The sequence below is a fragment of the Cheilinus undulatus genome, linkage group 1 (assembly GCF_018320785.1).
Source record: "Cheilinus undulatus linkage group 1, ASM1832078v1, whole genome shotgun sequence".
Taxonomy (NCBI): Eukaryota; Metazoa; Chordata; class Actinopteri; order Labriformes; family Labridae; genus Cheilinus; species Cheilinus undulatus.
In genome coordinates this window covers 5598597-5613688 of record NC_054865.1, presented here as the reverse complement: position 1 = coordinate 5613688, position 15092 = coordinate 5598597, and the positions used below count along the sequence as shown (strand labels likewise).

Below are 15092 nucleotides of genomic sequence, written 5' to 3'. Positions count from 1 at the left end.
GCTGGATATCTGGGTATATTTCACATTGTGGTATGTCCTGTGGTTCACTGGCTATAATATCTGAAAAAGTAGGCTTCTAAATATTTTGTCCACTAGCTATGTTTGCTTTTAGCTAAATGGGAGAGGAGGGCCTTGAACTGCTAGCTCAGTTGGTTTGCTTGTAATTGGGCATCTTTGGTGTTTTAAATCAATTTACAATTACAATTTCTGTACACAGTAACACAACCAAACTAACCAAATAAAATAACGGTAGACCTGCTGCTTTTTTGCAACATAAAATTACTACCAAGTGGATGGAGTCTTGGGTCGTTTCATACAGACTAAAACGTTGTTTCTATTTTTTAATAAAGGATATAAGCAGGAAATTCTACAATTGCAGGGATATTTTCAACCCTTGGAAAGCAGATGGATCACTCAGATTCCATGTCTGTCATCAGGCAAAGTTCCAGATGACTGCTTGAAACAACTGCTCCATGTCTCAGACCAGACCAGACAGAGTTGTTTAAGAAGAATGAGGCGGTAGCACGCCGGTACACGGTGGCGACCATTGCAGGGATATGCTAGGATGTAGCTTTAGTAAAGCAGCAGTGTTTAACAGAACAGGACGTCATTTCTTTAATGCCAGAAAAGCAAACAGTGATGGCTATTCTTGACTGATAAGATGTTTTTACTCTTCTCCTGATCGGGTTTGGCAGAACATGCCCACTATGTCATACTCTGTCGCTCTGATTGGCCAGTAACAAAAACGCAGACTGAATGTTCATCCAGTCACCTTCCAAGTTTTTTTTTAAGGGTTCCCAAACACTTTGTATTGGCGGTTGCTCAGATGTGAGACATATTCCAGTCAGTGGATATGTGAAACAGTCCACCTGGCATGTCAGATTAGATATTTTCTGTTACACAAAATAAAAACATGAGCTTTATAAAAGAATGAAGTTATCTCTGACCACCTGATGAAGGCTACCAGCTGACAATATTTATCAGGGCTACTCCAAAACTATTTTGTACCCTGCTCTAATATGAACTCTTTTTTTCTCAAGTATGTTTGTTGAGTTTTGTCATTTTCCTTTTAAAAATGACAAGGAAAGAACAAAAACAAAATAGTTCAGTGGGACATTGGTCCATACAATCACTGTGGGCAAGAGTAATAAACATACAAAGTGCAAAAATCAAAATACAAATAAGGCAAGATAAACCAACAGTACAGTTCAGTTCATAAGCAAAGTAGTTGTCAGTATTGAAGCAGCAGTGGAACTGGTGTGGAGTCCATATTTTCAAAAAGCGTCCTTTCAACTAAAACTAAAATTCAAAAATCATTTAGTTAACTGAAACTAAATAAAAACTAAGTTTTACCAAAGAAAACCAAAACTAACTTCAACTGTATAGTGCGTTTACAAAACTAACTAAAATAAAATAGAAATGAAGACAAAATATCCTTAGTTTTAGTCTTTGACACAACCGTACTGACTGGCACCTACACACAAGTCTATGATGTGTGAAATTGCCTGATCTGATTGGTTAAGACTTCACACAGTGGTAGTTTTATGTCTGGAGTTGTATTCAAACATCATCTTTAAATAAATAAATGATAAGTGAAGAGTAGCATGTTTTAATGTTTTAAAAAATGTATGACGCTCACCCAGCCCTGACATCTATGTGTAAAAAACTAAAACGAATAAATAAGAAACGAAGAAATAAAAACTAACAAACCTGCAGTCAAAACTAATAAAAACTAAATTGAAATCGAACACAGAGAGTGAAAACAAATTAAACATAGAAACCAATGAAATATCCAAAACTATTATAACCTTGGTCTGCTAGAGCAGGTATCAGCAAGTGCATCTTGGCTTGGGTATCCCAATAGTAAAGAAAGAGGATTGTAGCACCGCATTATGTAATAATGTAATACATTTCCCATCCATCATGTAATAACGCCACATTTTCTAAGCCACTAAGGGGTTAGGGTTAGGGCAAGGTAGTTGGGTAGGGCATACCTTGGAGCCCACACTAAGTCCTATGGTTAGGGTTATTACATAATGTGGCATTATTACATAATGTGGCTTTACAAGGATTCATATCTAAAACCATACCAAATATTTTTTCCTAATATTGCAGAATGTCTAGATAGATAGATAGATAGATAGATAGATAGATAGATAGATAGATAGATAGATAGATAGATACTTTATTGATCCTGAAGGAAATTCAATTTTCAGCTGTTCCATTACACACATAACAAGGACAATAAGAAAAAGAGATCTTAAGACAGAAAACAACAAAAGTTCTGTGGTTCAGAATGTGCAGAGGAATATTAGGTAGAAAAATATTATGTAATAAAATACTAAAAAGAAAAAGATATATACATGTGTACATTTCTTCAGTGCCAGCAGATCTCCTCTCGAATAAACGAGATTGCAGGCGTTGCCGTCAGTAGAAAAATTGATCATATCCATGGGATATATATAATCACATATCCAGTATGCCTGAATTTTAGGACAGAGCCACACACAACGAGTTAAGGTTCCAACAGAAATTTTACGTTTCAGACACAGATGAGGTTTGGGGATTTATTTTATGTCTCTTACTGGGAAAAATTTGTAAGCGGTGGAGGATTTTGAACCGCAGCAAGCTAGCATGATTTCACTGATATCTTTTTTGTGCAGTTCCGCATTACCTCCCATTCGTCTTCATCAATATTAACCCTTAATTCCTTCTGCCACGACTGTGCAACACTGCGAAATCAATACATCAGTCTGGCTCAAAATGTTGTTAAAACAGGTGATGATTTTTGTGTTGGGCATTGCAAGCAATAACCGCTCTATTTGTAATATGAACTCTTAATGTTAAACTGCAAGTTTAATTTAGTCATTCTGCTGGGTTCATAGCAAAGGTGGAAAAAAACACAACTATTGAGGAACAAATAAAAACACTGGTCTATAAATCTCCTCAAATAAAAGTAAAAAGTATTTAATTTTTAAGTTTACTTTAAGTACCGAGTAGCTACTGCTGAGCTACTGCAGAGCTTCTGCTGAGCTGTACAGTGAAATGCAATCTTTTAATAACACCAAGAGAACAGATCTCCAAGGTAAAGTCATAAGTCATGGTGGATCTACTCCAACAAGAATGAAGCAGAGAGTCAGCCTTATAGAAAGGTAATGCTTACTGATGAAGAATATCCACTATGCTTCCTTTATGAACATTTAAAGTCAAAGACAAGAACTCTAACTCAGTGGATAACTGTAGATCTTGATGATGTTGTGCTGATGTTGGTCTGCAAGCAGCAGCATGGTGCTGACAACTGTAGCTAAAGGTGAACTGGGCTACAGCCTACAAACCTGTTACCTGCATAGCGGACTTAAACGAAACAGTCTGGTCTACAGAGAGGCCTTGATGATATTTGCCTTGGGGACAACGCTCTGGGGGTGCTGGCATAAGTACCAAACATTTTGAATGAAGTCCCAAACATAAACCATGTTATCTTTTCTGCTCCCTTCCCTCTACTTTGCTTGATTCAATCTTTCTCTCTGGCACACAGCCCTCTTCCCTCCCCCACTTACTTGCTGTTTATCAGTAGTCAGCTTTCAAAGTGAATAAGTGGACCAAATCGTATGAAATGAACTAAGGATTATCCAAGAATTTCTCAGAGCAGAGTTTTGCTATCCCAGCACACTATGGTCATTGATTTTTACTGAAATGTTAGATCACTAAGTGTGCATAAATAGTATGAGATACAATAAATGAGAGAACAGCATAGGATGGTGAAAAGAAAGAGAGAGCTCCAATGTAAAGTAAAATAAATGAATTAAAGACAGTAGCAATTAATAGGGGCTGTGTATCACAGCAGCATAAACTGTAACTGAAAATAAGTTGAGTCCCTTTAAGTGAATATTTATAATGATAATAATAATAATAATAATAATAATATAAGTCAGAAATAGAATAAATGACACCATTAAATGTCTATAAGTAAAGATATCTTCGACTCTCCCTGAAAGCCCAATTTCTGCTGAACTTCAAAAGGACAACAGATTTTAAATCTAAACTTCAAGAACAGCTTTATAATCAATATAGCTAATGCCAGGATATTGCTGCTGCACAGATGCACCTCATCACATCTGTGAAGGCCCACTCTGTATGAAAAAAAAATGCTGTTTTTTTCTGCTCTGACAAATCTTGGCCTGTGAGAAAACAAAACTTCTCAAACGATAAAAAAAAAGCAGTTGCGTAATAACAGGAGTAAAAAAACGTGAACCTAATACCACAGCTTTCTGTGGCATTGTGTTTCTACTAAGACAGAGTGTCACAGAAGATATTTGAGAACATTACAAGACAACACGAAACGTGTCTGTTATGAGATGGAGGAAAAACTTTGAATGTATTCAGAGCCTGCCTTTAGTGTTTTTATTAACATAAACAAAACAAATCCAGGAAAGGTGTTGGTAAATTCCTCTATGGGATGCTCCTTCTGACAGTGTTATTTAGAGTGACAATAACAAATACCTGAAAGTGAAAAAAACATAGCCTATAGAGTGTCAGACTACAGAGTTTCTGTGACTGGATCATTTTCTACATTGTCATTATTTCCATTATTTCGCTCAATTGTAAATGAAAAAGGGCCAAGCATGTTTTGCAACTGTCCTTTAGTTGTCTGATGTGACATCTTTCCCTCAAATGCTACAAAGTACTTTTCCAAATCAGCATAAGCAATCTTAATGGTGATCTTTGTTCATCTTAAGGGGATTCCTTATTCAGAACAATACGGTAGTTAAAGATAGCCATATGCTACCCATCGTAGTAGTAGCGTACCTACAATTAATAGTTTCAATGTGACTAAATTTCGTCATGCCGACATGAAGTCATTCCTGTATGAACTCATTTGACCAACCTCTTATTACATAAACAAAATCAACAGAAAATTCCTTACTCCTATTGACCAGATTAGACGTCAATCATTACTTGCATTGCATCACTTTGTGGCACTCTCATCTGTGATTGGCCAGACGCTCTCTACGCTACCTCCTACTTGTCATTGATTGGCTGATTCTTGACATTGCCGTACATGGTAAAAGAGATTTCGCAATCTTCTCCTCTCCATGTTCCAAACAAAAACACACAGAGCTACCACAGACGGAATTTAACTTCAACTTTCTTCGATTACTTTTAACACTTTGACGGATGGTTGACCCCACCGCCGCCCCGTGAAGGTAAGCCGTATTTTAAACACTTTGTGGGTCTGAAAAAAGAAGAGCTAATAGTACGGTTATGGCTTGTTAGCATCTGAAGCTAACTAGCTGGCTAGCTGCCCGGCTAAACAGGCAGTGCCCGGGCTTGTTACATGAAAGTACACGGAACATGAAATTTTGATAGTGTTAAAAAGATCATACAGACAAACATCAGCATTTTTCTTTGACGTGGGAAGGCTTTATGATGTACTTGATCATCTGTTGGCGGCTCGAGTGGACAAAAGTTGTTTAAGAGCTCCGAAATCAGAAATTCTCCGACCAGAATTGATACGTACGGATGTGTCAGTCACGTCGAAACGTTTTTCTTGTTGTTTCATGTTGTCAAACAAATTTTAAGTCATGTTTAAAGTGAGATTTGTGCTTAGCCTCGCATGACTCTGGAGTTCCCCTCTTTCGGCACAAAGAGAGACGGCGATGATGCAACAGCAGGCAACAACCGGAGCTCTGCTAGTTTTCACCCGGAGCGCTTTTCCCTGCGCACAGCTGACTGGCTGCATAGCAACGCGACGACCAATCAGAGCGGCGCTGCTAATTGGCCTTATAGAATAGTAATCCCGACCAATTATCGTGTCAGGGGCCCGCTGCTGCTCATGGATACCAGGGCTGAGGAGGTGGGTGTTTATGAGCTGCAGCGGAGGAGTTGAAGCACTCTGATGGATGGATTCAGGTCAGCTAAGAATCTGCAGGACAACTGCAGATGTAATAAAAAATAAAAAATAAAAAAGATATGTTTGGTCCTGTCAAATGTCTGAGAAGTACAGTTAGCTCCGAGGCCAGGGATTACTGCATATGTTTCTAGCAATTTTCTCCAGATTGAGGATGTCTTGGTTTTTGAAAATCGTTGAATTTGAACTAATTTGCTCTGTTCTAATTTGAAAAAAACAATCAACAACTGGTTGCTTTTAAAGTCTTAGGATGAATTACTGATTTATTTGCAAATCCATAACTAGCATGACTAAATTAACTGGTCTCAGAATAAGGATTGTGGTCGTTAGGACTGCTCACCTATATTTGTCTCGCAATTTGATTTGACAATGATTACTATGGTAACGATTTAAATTGATGCATCACATAGCATCAGGACCACTACGGCCTCAGTTTCTATATGACTGCACATGGCTGTTTGCACATCCATGAAGATGAGCAGTCAAATGTCAGTCATGTGACCTAAAGCACAACATGCCATTGGTTGTTTTGTAGGCTGGAAACACAAACGTTTCCTTAAGTTATCCTCAATAAAAGTTAGTTTAATATCACCGTCAGTACTTAGTCCATGGAGCATGTTTGAGTTTGTGTCTCCTGCAGATGGATATGAATAAAAAAGAAATATTTACAAATTTGATTCCGTTTTGACCTGGAGCTGATTTTCACACTATGTCGACTGTGTCAGCGACATCATTTTTCTTGTTTTACCACCGTAGATAGTAGGGTGTTTTAGGTTGGCACTATATTGGCTGCTTTGCCATGTTGTTACCACAGCCTGCATGTTCCCTGCATGTTACTGCTATCGATCCTGCCTTTCTTTTAAGTTCTACTTTAACCCTCAGCCCCTCCTGGAGCCCTTTTATGACCTTCTGATTGTATTTTTTGCTCTTACTTTGGCAGTTATCATGCTAAGATGATGATATTTGACAAAGATGTTCATTTTTTTATGAATATTTGAAATTTCATTATTCACACTGTGTTGACAGAATTTTCCACTGTGTAGACAAAAAAAACTCACACTCTCCCTCCTAAAGCCCTTTTGGGCCTCATTGAAAATCATCATCATCAAAATGTAATAGTACGTCAAAATCAGTGTTGCTGCTGATCAATGACATATCCAAGACTGACAATCCCTGCACAAAAAAATCTGCTTTGCATTTTTCAAATAGAAAATAATTCATTTTTTGAGTCAGGAAATGTGGTATTGTGTAGGCTTAATAAACTGGCATTTATAGGGTTGAAATTATGTAAATTAATTTCTATCTGCTATACATGACGAGGACTGGAGTTGAGGACCAAAAATTAAAAGCAAAAAAAAAATCACTCATTTTTAATACTCTTAAATACATCCAATGTCCTTAAAGGGCTTTAAGAGGGAGAGTTTGATTTTTTTTTTTATTATTTTTTTTTTTTTTTTAAAGGGGGGCCTGAGGGTTAAATGAAGTCATACACAGACTGTTACTAACATAGGAAGTGTACATATACATATGTCCATACATGTAACAATTACTCTTCTATTAACAGGCTGTATGTCAAACCATTTCCACAGGGATAGTCTCAGACATTGAGCATTTAAAAATAATAATATTTACATTGAAGATCCTTCTTTAATTTACATTTAGCCACTAAACACCTGTATACAGAGAGATGACAGAGACAAAGAGATATCACTAAGGAAGAAAGATGGCATGTACCTTGTTAATAGTAATAAAGCATATAGCCTAGGGCTGGGCGATTGTGACAAAAATCACATTAATTGAGCTTTTTACCTCGATTATGATTGATCAATGATTATTCCACCCCCAACCTCCTATGGTGTTTGTTCTGAAAATACTTGAGTAATTTTAAAACAAATAACCGAAAGGAACAGATTAACAATTTATTGTTATTTATTGAAACAACTTCAATCAAAACACATCAGCTGAAATGAAGAAAAATTATGTAAAAAGTCAAATTTTCCAAGAAAAGTAGGAAAAAAACCTTATGTTTCTTGCAAACAAAATAAATATTTTTTGTATTGTTGTTTAAAAGAAAGACAAATAAATAACTATGCTGCTCAAGTTGCACAGTCGGCTCTGTGTTCGAGTTTTAGTGGACCGGATGGGACAAGGTCACATGACTAGTTCTTCTTCTCATGGCTTTACAGCAGGCTACATGCCTTGCAACACCTGGCTACCTATCAGGTGACTAACAGCCAGGTGTTTGCTTTTAAGGGGGTGGTGTATTAGTAGAGAGAGAGTAACAAGGGAAAAACCTGAAATAATCGACAGCAGGTCTATGACGGTTAGAGGCTCTAAATGTCAATTTAGATTATTTTTTGATAATTGCCCAGCTCTAACGTAGCCACTTGAAATTTACTCTTAAGGCTACTGCAGGGATACTTGTCGTAGGTTCTGCAGGTTACTGGAATTAGGTTTATAGGACACAATCTTGTATAGATCAATCTAAAAAAGGTGCAGCGCTTTCTGCAAACACTGGTTGCCGACCATATGGCATAATTCTGTTTCAGTAAACCTTGCTACTTTTCTCCTATCGTTGACTTAACACAATAGGTTAAACTTGGTTGTCTTATTTCTGTACTTTTTAGATGCACCTGTCTCTGTTGACATCATTACTTCTTTGAGATGCCTGTCCATCTGTGTCACTCCGGTCCCTGAGACTGTGCGCACTGTGGTGCCACACACACTCACAGCTTGCAGCTGAGCACTGCAGTGACTAAGAACACTGCAATGATGGCAAAGTAACTGTAGAGAGGAACGAGCAGAGCATTTTACTTATACGGCCATTTCACACTGGCAGCATCAGACAATCGGCTTGGCTGCAACATGGCTTGCTTCAGTTGTTTTGCATGTAAACAAGTCAGAGCTGTCAGACTGCCTGCATGAGCAGCACTTCTCATCACTTGATATGCACGTCTCACTCACGAGAAATCTAGAGAATTGAGGTCTCACCAATTCTTCCGCATGCAACACACTGTTATTGACAAAATCAAACAGGAAACTGATGATTAGATAGCCACATTTACCTTGTAGCAAATATGCACATACACATTGGTAGAACATGTTTGCAATCTGTTTCTTGATGACCCTGATGAAGGCCATGGGTTAAATATGACTGTTCAGTTAAGTTGTTCTCTTAACCGTCACTATTTGTGAAGCTTTCTGTTCCTGCACTGGTAAAAATAAGTCACAGGAAGGACAAACACAGTACAAGTACACTTCTGGTTTGTGCTTTTAAAAGCAAACGCCTGTTTACGCATTTCTTTAAAACTCTCTTTATCTGTTCAGAACACTTTCATTTTAAATAGTTCCCAGCATGCTTCCACTATACACCAAATCAAGTCACTAGTAGGGAGGTTTATTGATGTAAAAGTGAAGAATGACAGGGCTTTGACATCGGGGAGGCAGGGCCAACGGTGACAGTGCATGCTTAAGCGGAGATGTGAGGCAGCTGCATGCAGCAAAACACACCGGTCTGAAATGGCCGTTAGAGATGGTCATTATCAATACAACATTACATCTGAAATAAGTGACTCAAAAAGCCAAATTATTGAAAAACTAAAGTGTTCACCTTGAGTTTTGTGTACATGAAATGACATTTATAAGTCATGATAACCTTTCAAAAGTAAGAATTTGTCAGAGAAGGAATACATATTTACAAATATTATGTGTATTTTTCCAGTAAACCATAGTAGAATTTGGCTTCTGCACCCTTAGTGACCAAAAGTAGTCATCTCTTGTTCTTTTAGTGAGTAATTCAAGAACAGAAAGTAGGCAATGTTCTGTAAATCATTGAAAGAAAACTATGCATGGGCACCAGTTTAGCCCAGTTGGTAGAGCAGGCTCCCATATTCAGAGGATATAGTCCCGATTTCTGGTCCCTGCACTGTTCAGCGCATGCCTCCCCCCCTTCTCTCCCCTCATATATCCTGTTGCTCTTCAGCTGACCTATCTAAATGAAAATAAAAGGACCAAAAAATCCTTGATTCTGAAAAAAAAAAGAAAATTATCCATGATAATCTGTTGACAAATATATTTTTGTTAGACTAATGGACCAGCAGTTTTGTATGTTTGTAAATGTTTAATCGATTGTTCTGTTCCTGTAGGCTCCACTGAGAAGAGGAACAGATCCTCTGCTTCCTGTTATCGATTCATCTCTATACCTGAGGAGACTCAGAGATCAGTACTTGCAGGCAGCACATCCAAATGAGCCGGCCGTCGCAGGCGAAACTAAACACAACTGACCACAACGGCGTGAGCGTCATCCAGAGTCAGGCCCACGCCACCACTTCCTCCTCGTCCCTGCCGGCAGCTGTAGCCGGACTGCAGCAGGTCCCTCAACTCATTCCAGCAAACCCTTCAGCAGGAGGTGGAAAATCCCTCCCACCCAGCAAGATGAAGAAGCCTCCTGCAGACAAGGACAGCGAGGAGTACCGCCAGCGACGCGAACGCAACAACCTGGCGGTGAAGAAGAGCCGCATGCGCAGTAAGCAGAAGGCGATGGACACACAGCAGCGAGTTAATGAGCTGAAGGAGGAGAATGAGCGGCTGGAGGCCAAGATCAAACTGCTGAGCAAAGAGCTGAGCGTGCTCAAAGACCTCTTCCTGGAGCATGCCCACAACCTGGCTGACAACGTCCAGCCGCCAACAGGCACTGAGGGCGCCAGTCCTGCCCCCAACAATGCGTCCACAAATGGGCAGTGAAGGGAAGAGCCACATGAACATTGGATTGAGTCGGCTGCAGCTTTTCTGAAAATTTCTCTGTGTGAAAAATGGAGTCACATCTTATTAATCCAGTTACTTTTTTCTCATTTAATCTCCCCTTCCATTCATCAAATGTCCATCAGAGTTCCCACAGTCCTCTTGGAAAACTTGTTGCCAACTTTTTTTGGAAAATCGTACAGTTCCATTAACATATCTCATGGCTTTTACAAAATGTTTGAATCCAGTTAGATTTCTAACAAGTGTTTTTAATCAGTTACAGTTTGTATCAGTATGGAGGTTATTTTTGTAATCACATCTCATTCAAATCAGTAAAGGAGAAATCAACAAAGCAGACTATCATCATGGGAGAAATCAAACAGATTGAACATGTTGATATATTGGTTGGAGGAGTGAGAGGTGATCCCACGAACTGAGACTTTGTCTGAAGAGGATTCACTCACTCGGCGTCAGGAGGAACCAGGAGACACCCGTTTCCCCTTCCTGTCGGCTCCTTTTAAAGTCAGATGGGGGATGTTTGACTCACTCTTTGCACCACTGCAGTGCAGGATGAAGATGTAAATTAATAAGATTCCCTTTTATAGGATGTGTATTTTCTTCAGTTACTATAAACGAGTTTTTAAAATGTCTAGTTAAGAAAACCTGGGGAGAGAATTTTTTGGTAAATTGACTACATGTCAGTGTAAAAGGACACTTCTGGTGATCAGAGTTTCTGCCATCCATTTTATTTCAATGCTCAGTATCAATACTGAACAATGCATTTTAGTTTGCAAAGTATCAATCAACGTAGAGGGTGAAACTCAGAAATCACAGAATTGTCCTTTGCATAATGTCCTTCAAATGTTTGTTTCTGAGTCAGTCGTTTGAGTTTTATTTCACTGTCCTGGTCACTGGTTTAATCTGAGGCTGATGCATCTGCAGCTGAACACAGTTTCAGTTCTGCTCTATACATCTGTTGCAGACCCTACAGGGAACAAAAAGTTAATACTACAATCAATCTGACTTTTATTGGTGATACATCTTTTTAAAATACCTCAATGTCCATCCTGATGCACCAGACTCTTAAGTGAAAAAAATCCAAAATTGTTGATGATGTTAAATTATAAAGGTGAAGTGTTATCCATCTATCACTAACTGATGTGATGATTAAAAAATAGAATGAAAGATGAACCAGGTAAAGCTTTAGGAATGGCTCCAGTTGATCATGTAGTGTTCTCTGCACATTGTCTAAAGATTCAAGTTTGTGTTTGGGGAAAAAAGACTGAACTGCAAGACTCCGTTAAGTCCCACCACCCATCACCTCTACCTGGCGGTGCACGCTAGTCCAGACAGTCGTAGGTGTTCGTGGTTGGGGTCTGACTCAGACACCTTTTGTGTCAGACACTTAAGGCAAGCTGCAGCTTGACTTAAATCCAGTTTTAAACGGGGCAGGGTCTTTAGGCGGCCCCTAATGAGTTTTGAGCAGATCTGGACAGGCACCTCCACCACAGCCGCAGCCCTCGCCCCTCAAACATGCTGCAAAGAGGGGTGGGGCCACTCCTGGCCTTGTTGTCAGACTTCATAATTATGTGAGCTTTGTGTGGGCTTGGAGTGTTTGTCTATTAGAAGCTTCACCTCTGTCTGTCTGAGTCCTACTGCCGCAGAGACGCTCAGCCAAGAGTTCCTCATTTCTACAACATTACCACAACATTTCTATCAGGCTAGGAGGCTGTCGGCTCTGATCACGACGCATCATCTTAAAAGTTGAATTTGGATATTTCTAACGTGTTTTTACAGCATTTTATACTTTTATTCCCATGTCCAAAAATCAAACAAGTTGTAATCGGCTGTTTGAATTGGAAACAGTATAACACTGAGAAGTACAAGCTCTCACTTTGTATGAGCTATTGAATTATTTAGTTTCTCTAAATTCTATACTGCCCATGAATCTCAGCTGCAAACTTTTAACTTCAAGTCTTAATATCTTTACAGCTCCTACACTTAAACTAAAACAGGAGATTGCATTTGATTTTTTAGAACCTCAGCAATTTTGCATAGACAGCAACAAACGATTACAATCGTAGTCACATGAGAATAAAGATACAAGCAAAAGCATTTAAGGGTCTGCATGTATTATTGAAATCCTTAAATGAAATCCTTGGTGTCATATTTGTCACTCCTGACCTGTTTTTTACAAAAAGTTCTCCAACCTCTAAAGATTTTAATTGGACTTTTGGAAATCTTCAAGTAAATTTTTCAGATTTAGAAATGCCCCTCCCCCTTTTCTCAAACACTACATGAATGCAGAGCTGCTGTTGCCTCTGAAAATAAGCCAAATTCTCGCCGTAAGCTGATTTAAAGTGCTTCAATTTATTTAGCTGGCTGTTAGAGAAATGCACCATGGAAGTTGTAGTTCTGTTCCACCTGACAGTTGTTTTTTTTTTTTTTTGTTCAAAAAGCCATCAAGAAAAAGTATTTCCTCACTCTCATCCGTTGTTTGAGAAACAGATTTTGGTATTTCTCTACAGTTTCACCCTTAAAAGAAAAATGTGATGTTTTGGTTGAACATTTCTTTAATATTTGGAAAATAATATTAACAAGAGAAAAAAAAACATCTCAGATCTTGTCAGTAAGTTAAAGTTGTTGGAAATGTGTTGTAATGTTGTGGTAACCATGCACAGTCTGTATCTTTTTCACTTTTCTATTGTTTTTATCTACACTTCTATTCCAAAAGCAGCATGTTTATAGAGACGTCTTTGCATGATTGAGGGGAGGGGGGTCACTATGTGTGTCTGCTAAATGTTAACTGCACTCAGAGAAGAAGTAAAGTTGTGTTTGTGGAGTGAATCAGGAAATGGATTGTTCTCTTCTTGGGATGTTTGTCATCCTCTGCTTCGGTCTGAATGTTGCTGGGCAGCATTTCTCTGTTGACACTCAGCTTTTTTATATATCAGAGGAATCTGGGCTTACGTGCATTCTAAATTAAAGTTGAATATAAAACTTCAACCATGTTTGTGGAGGTGTTTTTTGTCTGATACCAAGTGGATTTTCTGCTAATGTGCCTGCACAAGAGGAGGGCTTTAGACAGCGCAATCCAGTATATATTCTCACTTTAACTGATAGCTGCTCATGTAGAAGTGTAAAAGTGAAACAAAGAACTCACATGACTGAAACTGAGCCTTATGACATAAAGTAACAGAATTTTACTCACAAAAAGGAAAACATCAGAGGTAGAAATAATTTGGATTTTTTTTGTTCATTGTTATAACAAACCAAAGATTTAAAAAAATTCCAAAACATTTGTATAGAAGCCCATAGCACATCTGCACACATTTTATTTTACTCTGCACAGCCAAAAAAAATCATTTTCAGCTGATTTCTAGTGATGTCAACTTGTCATTATCTTAAACTACCTACACTAGTTTGCTGTGATAGAATTAAAATGTTCAAGATGTCATTAAACAACTGAAGTCATGAAAAAAACTGGAAATCTTTACATTAGACAAATCCAGAAAAATCTCATAAATCATTTTTTTGCTTCTGAAATTTTACCTCTTCACAAGAAAATGGCATCAAAGTAAAATGGATTTATGTCCTCTGGGCCTCCATACTTTCGGGTTCAGGCAAAACAACGTCTAACAGAGGGAGAACATTTTTAATTCACCATTTTAAAATAAAGTCAAAATGTACAAAATGAAGTTGAGATGTAAGCTGAAGCACCAGATGGACTTCATATATCCATTCATATATAATTTACACCTAGGGAACCTTGCATACGAAGTGTTTGGGAAGGGCAGGACTTTTCAAGAAAGAAGGTGATTGGATGAACGTTCTGTCTGTCACATCCAATATGAGCCAATCAGAGCGATGAGATAACGTGAGATACCTACAGCTTTCTGTGGGGCTCGGTGCTCTTATGCATACAGTGCAGTGAACAAGTATTTGCCCCCTTTCTGATTCCTTTTTTTTTTTTTTTGTAAATTTATCACATTAAATGTTTCGGATCATCAAACCAGTTGACCAAAACCAAAAATCCAAACCTATCTGGCCCTGTGTGAAAAAGTATTCACCCCCCTTGTTAAATCATGAGTTAACAGACTAACCACAGTTTTTGGAAAGCTGAGTTCAATACCTAAGTATTGCTCAGATCACTAAGAAAACTGATATTTATGGTTTTGAGACTAGCTCAGTAGGTCAGCCTTGTGTAGTTCAAATTGATGGGATGTTCCCTGGTAACTTTTGTGTATTAGAACTTTTATTGACCATGAGTTTTGTTTTATTAGCATTTAAGACCAAGTTTAGTTTCTGCAGACAACACTGATCACTGGTACTGGTGCCATCTGCTTAAAATAATATGAGGCATTTTGGCAAGTTATCCCACAGACTGTTGACATAAATACAGAATAAAAAAGGTCCTAAGACTGAATCTTGAGGCACGCCTTTA

General features: G+C 38.4%; 1 protein-coding gene across 1 annotated transcript; it reads left to right on the top strand.

Moving 5' to 3' along the window:
* Positions 1 to 5066: 5066 nt before the first annotated feature.
* Positions 5067 to 13654, top strand: cebpg (CCAAT enhancer binding protein gamma). The gene is made up of 2 exons (XM_041785520.1): positions 5067 to 5204; positions 10054 to 13654. The coding sequence occupies exon 2, from the start codon at positions 10154 to 10156 to the stop codon at positions 10649 to 10651; it is 498 nt and encodes a 165-aa protein (XP_041641454.1). The 5' UTR covers positions 5067 to 5204; positions 10054 to 10153; the 3' UTR covers positions 10652 to 13654.
* Positions 13655 to 15092: the final 1438 nt, after the last annotated feature.